Source organism: Falco cherrug, chromosome 7 (assembly GCF_023634085.1).
Source record: "Falco cherrug isolate bFalChe1 chromosome 7, bFalChe1.pri, whole genome shotgun sequence".
NCBI lineage: Eukaryota > Metazoa > Chordata > Aves > Falconiformes > Falconidae > Falco > Falco cherrug.
In genome coordinates, this window is record NC_073703.1 from 5,945,766 (window position 1) to 5,952,203 (window position 6,438).

Genomic DNA, 6,438 nt, shown 5'->3' on the forward strand with positions numbered 1-6,438 from the left:
TGCGTGGCACAGTGGTCCCCACAAGCTTCTGATTGACTGGGCTGGGGGTTGGCACACTGAACTTGTGGTCCAGAAGATGGAGCAAGGAGTCTGTCTCATCCAGAATAGGCAGGTTTCAGCTGAGGTCCTGGAACTGAACTCAAGGCTGTTGCGTCTGTACACACCAGCTGGAATGTCCCTCCATCAGGCAAGGAGGTAAATACTGCACAGCCTCTTTCCGCAATGGCCTTCAGCTGGTATCGGCCGAGCAACGGGGAAAATTGCACGTTCACACAGAGTTAGTTTCAAGACACCCACTGGTCCGCTGTGGCCGAGGTGTTACAGAGCAGACCTTTATCTGAACTAACAAGGAACACTAAAAGCGAGTCCATATAAAAAGCAATGACCAGCTTACAGCCAGGCCTAGAGAGCACTTAATCACTTTGTAGCTGCTGTTTACAAAATAAAGTGATATAATATTTCCTAAAACATCACCTTACCACACAGAATCACCAAAAAACCCCAGTAATCCATGACCAACTGTTTCTTTATAAAGCTAAATTTAAACTATTAAAAAGATTATGTATGTAGATTTGACTCAATCCACTGGTTTCAATTACTTTAGTGATTCTCTTTCAGAAAAAAAAATCTTACAGCATAGCTAGTTGTTCTTTTTACATGGAACTATTAATTTCAAGATTAGTTTAAACTAAATTACTGTGTTTATAGTTTAAAAGCTGCTTTAAACACATGCAGTAGAAATTCCCATCCATAGAGTCACACAGAGAGTGGGGTACCAGTGTGAACAAGAGAAAAAGAATTACAGTAACAGTGAACTGTGAAGTCTATTTTCTGCTGCTACATATTTTGTTTATTATTTAGGATCTAAGCCATTTTCTTTACATGTTTACCTCCTTATAAATTGAAAAATCAGGCTTAGAAGCCATGTCAGAGAAGTTGCCGTGGTTTTTTTGTGGCTGCTCAGCAGCTGCAAACAGGCACAGCTGGTGCTGACAAGGGCAGGGTGCTGGGGATGCAGGAACACACCTGACTTCCCAAGGATTTTCAGTAGCCAACCTGCAGGTAGTTAGCAGCTGATGAGATTTTTCAAAGTGTCTGCCTTTGGATGGCTAAAGGTTTCCGACAGCACAGTCTGAAGGTCAGTTTCTGGGTGTAGGCAGCGCCAGGGCTCTGGCAGCGGCGTGGGCACTCTCAGTCCCAGATGAGCCTCCTACCAGGAGGAGCTGGGTGACATGCCCGGTGCTCAGTCTGCAGCTCTCCTTGCCCTGCCAGGCGTTGCCTTGGCCCTGAACAGCCAAGTTCATCTAAGACGGAGAGAAAGCCTCTGCTGAGCTGGGTCATTCACATAAAAGAAACTCCCAGTCCCAGACAGTTAAGATTCTGTCAGCAAAAGACTTGGCAGGTGGGTGCTTTGTTTTCATATACTTCTACGTGCTTTAAAGATAATGTCTTTTCCTATCAGGACTTGCTAGGTCTGACTGGAGACAGCTTGACCTGCAGCTGAAAATTGTGTTTGGCACTCCTGACCCCAGCCCAGAGCATTGCATGGGATGCACTGCCAGGAGGGGGCACGGGGGTCCTGTGGCTTGAGGGCACCTCAAGTTCAGGCTGTGGTGGAACTGGCTCACCACTCGCTTCCCCTAGTTCTCCTCGGGGAAGATGAGAGCCCCCAGCTCTGCAGCCCCTGCTCTGCGCTGGCCTGGCTGGAGGCTGTCCCCAAGCAGGGCAGCTAGGAGAGGGATGTCCCTTTTGCAACCTGCCACTAGCAATGCGGTGGCTGTGCTGCTAGAGGAGGCCCAGGGGGTTAGGCACGGTGGTTTCTGTTTGCCCGGGCCACCCACAGGCAATCCCAGCTCATGCTGCAGTGTCCGACAGCTCCTTGTGCTGACAAAGCAGCAGGAACCCTTCGGGGCAGCGAGGGGCTGGATGCCATGGTGCCAGCTCTGAGCCCTGTGGCACCTGGGGACAGGGGTTGACCAGTCGCAAGGTTTTCAGAGCAGTTTCTTTCCTGTGCATGGTGTTCAGTGACACCTCTTCCAGGCTCTTCCTTGCAACTGAGTTCTTCTGTCTTTTTTTAGTTGTTTTGTTGTTGGTGGGTTTTTTTTTCAAATGAATGCTGATGCACTGGTGGAATAATGTGACTTCAGGCACTAACATTTTAAGGAAAAAAAAAAACCTCTACGCTTTGCATGATAGCCAGCAAAATCCCAGCACTTAGAAACACTAATGCTCAGGGACTCGGGACTTGGTTTAGTGCGGTTCATTTGTTTGTTGTACAGGAATGCGTCCCCACAACTGTGTCACGATGACAAGCAGCAATAAGCTATCGCTATGTTACTGTCCTAGCAGCAGCGAAGGTTGGCCAGGTTAATGAAAGCAGCCAGAAAGGCATGCTACACTGAACGGCATCCATAAATGTGGTTAAATAGTTGGAGAGCATGTTTTACCTGTGTGCATCATATTTTCTTAGCACTTCAAATGTGGCAGTAGGTACTGAGGCTTGTCATTAGTATGCCAGAGGATATTCAGGGCAAAAGAGAGGAACCCGGTCTGTGGGAGGGACAAGTACATTTCCAGCCCCTGGTAACAAAAATAAAACCTCCCTCAAAGGTCTGGTGTTTGGTATCCAAGCAACACAGAAGACAGGGACTTCAAAATTAGAGCATGTTCCCCATATTTCCTTAGCGTGTCCAGCTGATCAATGCTTACAGCGAGTACCAGTGCTGCCGGTGGCAGTGGCGTGGGTCGGGCTGAGCTTTGCACCTCCGTGAGAGCTCAACCTCGGTCATGGGAGGGTGATGAGGCAGCATTGCCGGAGCTCACATGTGGCCTGCAGGGTAAATGGGCTGAGAATTTCTAAATATGTTTGTTCTTGGTTAAATTAATTCATAAAATGAACTTTGACAATTGATGCCAGACTTCTTAATTAGCCCCAAACTACCTTAATAACAAAGTAACCCAGATGCTTCTGCATCCTTTAGAGTTAAGTTCTCCATGATCTTGTGCTTAATGTGTCTTGTTGGCTAATGACTCCCTGGTGTATAGCACATTACCAGACATACGCCGGTGCTCCGTGAATTATACTGTATCCAGAGCAAAGGGTCTAATCCCTAGCTAGACACAGGGTTCCCATTTACGTCAGCAGGAATTGGCTCTTGGACGTGCTGTTTCTCAATATCTTCTGAGAAAAGGCAATTCCCAGGAGAGGCCAAATGAGTCTGGGCGGCCCAAGTGGTATTTCACTGGTCTTCTCTGACATGGTCCTGGGAAGGGAAGGGCTGGTGCTGCAGCTACAGCTGCCTGAGAGGTAGTGTCAGCCCTAGCAGCAGTGCAGGTGAATTTTAGCTTGGGAAGACAGAAGTAGCTGAGCTGGACTTAATAAAATACATGATGTGCTGGGGGTTTGCCTATGCCAGCTCTGATGTGCCCGCTTCCAGAAACAGGCCAGCACTGACATGCACAGCTATTTACCTGCCTGCTACAGCACCACAGGAGCAGGACTTCTCATCTTCCCCCTTGTTCACTGTAGTAGCCAGCAGTCCTTTAGAATCTACATTTTATGAATCTAAACCCAGCTCTGTGTTGATTTGTTCCCTCCCAGGTGTGGTGCCAACAGGGAGCGTTGTGTAGTGGACTCGTGGGGCACCGGCAGCCTCCTGCTCGCACACAGAGCTCACTTCGCCCTCTCGTCCTCGCACAGTCCAAAAGCCACACAGACCTATTCACGCTGCCTGCTTTCGTGAGCTCCTGCTTTTGTGAGCTCCTGCCTTTTGCCCTCATGAGCTCAGCAGCATGGCTTGAGACAGTTTATGACCTCTTTCTGTCCTCTTGCCCCAAATTTTAGAGCTGGCTTATTAAGGCTACCTGCGCTCTCCTAACGAGCACTACATACTTGCAGTAGCTACCAGAAGCTCTAACTTGCTGGCAGGTAGAGCTGAGCCTTTCTTTGGCTAAGAATGAAATAAAAGCCTTGGGGCTGAGTCTCTCCTCCTCATCCAGGCCGTGTCCCTGAAGCAGTGAGTGCTCCTGCACTGGCATTTGCTCAGGCAGCGCCAGGAGCTTTCAGCTTCTTGCCAACATGAGACAGTTCACACATGCACAACCTTCCCAGTGACTGAAGAACAGGGCTCAGTCCGTATAGCACAGGTATTTTAGCCTGAAGATTTAAATTCTATTATAGCGTTTGTTAGTCTTTGTCTATTGTCTCCTTACCTTTAAACACTAATGGATCCTAGACTGCGTGGCACCTTAATTTAAATCATATCCATAGCAAAACCTAGTAACACTGAGCTCATTCATGTGCAGAAGTCCTTCAGTCTTGCAGGGTTGCTCCATTGCTCGTTAGGACAGAACGGGACAGCTTGTCACTGACTTGCCTGTACTGGGATGGGGTCGGTAAAGCTGGAGGGCCAAACCCTGCTGCCAGCAGCTGGGGAGTATCTGTGTTGCTTTGGTTCCTGTCTCCTGTGATGTACCAAAACAGATTTGTTTTGCTTTGAAGCAAAGGCATTGTTAATCTCACCTAGGCTGAAGTCAGATGAGGAGTATCTTAATTTTATTATTACTAAATAAACATTGCACTGGTGGCAGGGCTCTGCCAGCCGTCATGTCTCTGACAGGCCCAGCATGGTCCAGCTGGTTTGCTTTGCGGTAGAGCTTCCTACCAAGCTGGTTTCGCTAACCCTGAGAGCCGAGGACTCTCAAGGTACGCTCGTATCACTGACATCGGGAGCAGAGAAATGCAATAGCTTGCTGCAGGCCACAGGGCACGACCTGACACCTTGCTCTGGACGCGTGCTCAGTGCTATCCCCCAGCTGAGCCAAGACGAGGGGCACCAGGCCTGGGGCTGATGGACACATACAGAGACACAGACACAGAGCTGACAGAGGGATGATCGCGCCACAGAGTGAAGCAAACTTGACAAGTGAGTTAGCAGGACGGGGCGGCTAGGCACAGAGATGAGGTTTGTAAAGGAGAAGCGATATCTTGTTGTCTGTCTATTTCTTAACCTGAATTTCTCTTTTTGTCTCCCATACTAGATAGCGGGGGCAGCTGGGATTGCAGCTATTTTGCAAGTCCCGCTATTTCACCGGGAGTATTTCATATATACCAGGATCTGCCTTTGTACTGTAACCCAGCACAAGAAAATGCCTCATCTTTCATTGCATCGCTCTAATTCTAAATTAATGGCACTGCCCAGCAGGATGCACACAGCAGCAATGGCACGTTCTTGAATGTCAATGTTAAGACCTATTTATTCTCTATTGTTTTTTATTATTATTATTTTTAAAGCAAGACTGGCGCTGTACCTTGCAGCAGGCTGGCAAACCCCAGCCAGGGTCACAGACATGGGAGACTCGTGGTTACAACTCTCATGCCAACCTTGTTCTCCCTGTGTAGCGCCTGCTCCATCACCGTCTCCTGTTTTCTCCAGCCTAGGGGAGAGGAGCAGCAAAGGGGGGGGAAAAAAAAAGTAAAGCAAAAGCGAGGCTCAAATGGAGGCTTGTCCCCCCTGTGGAAACCCAAGCATTCCCCACTAGCAGGAGCAGCCTCCTCCCAGTCTTAATGGCAGAGGGAATACGAAGAAGTCGGTTTCTCCTAGTGCTGGATAGCCCCAGAAACTGGAGCTCTCAGGCGACATATGCACATGCGCTGCACTGATGCAGTTCTAAGCCTGCTGGAAATGTTTTGCATTCAAACATACGGTGTTTGGTGTTGACGAAAGCCCCCGGGTCACTAACCCTGTAGCTGGCCCAGCAGGCCAAGTACCAGCAGAAGGTCCTGCTTGCAGAGCCGACTCATCGCGGCTGCATGAATGGGTCAGCGGGGCAGGCGGAGCGGGATTAAAACATAGCTCCTTAGGAATTAGGGGGAGGGAGGAAAAGGATTGCCACCTCAGATTAAATACTGCAGTAAATGACAACTAGAAGCTTTTACAGGAAAGCCTTCGGTATTGAGCAGGTTTTTATCTCTGTCCTGCCCGTGATTTGTGGATGCAATGGTCTGGATGCACCCAGAGCACAAGCGTCGGGTGACTGTGCTGGATGCTTCAAGGATCTTTCTTACCCCCTGCCCCTTGTCATCCCCACCCCCACTCCCTTCCTGCAGAGGTTCAGCTGTAATTAGCCTAAGAGAGCTAACAACTCTAACACTCCTACACCACTCCTGTTTTGCAGATTATATGAAAGAATCTGTGTGCAGCTCCAGCACTTGTTCTCTGAACAGCAGTGAAAACCCATATGCCACCATTAAAGACCCCCCCATTTTAACATGCAAACACTCCGAGAGCAGCTACGTGGAAATGAAATCACCTGGTCACAGGGAGTCCCCATATTCAGAAATGCCAACTTCATCAACAGCCAATAAAAACATCTACGAAGTTGGTAAGTGGGGCGAGCGGCAGGAGGTCTGTTCCTACAGTTGGTGTTTTTGTTGCA

The 6,438-nt window shown here is 48.8% G+C and overlaps 1 protein-coding gene across 3 annotated transcripts in view; it reads left to right on the forward strand.

Annotated features, from left to right (window-relative positions):
- MEGF11 (multiple EGF like domains 11) overlaps positions 1–6,438 on the forward strand; it is a 288,743-nt gene that overhangs the window by 276,599 nt on the left and 5,706 nt on the right. For all 3 annotated transcript variants that reach the window (XM_055715792.1, XM_055715793.1, XM_055715794.1), the window contains one exon: positions 6,178–6,384. In XM_055715792.1, coding sequence (XP_055571767.1) covers positions 6,178–6,384 — 207 coding nt within the window. The remainder of the gene's footprint in view (positions 1–6,177; positions 6,385–6,438) is intronic.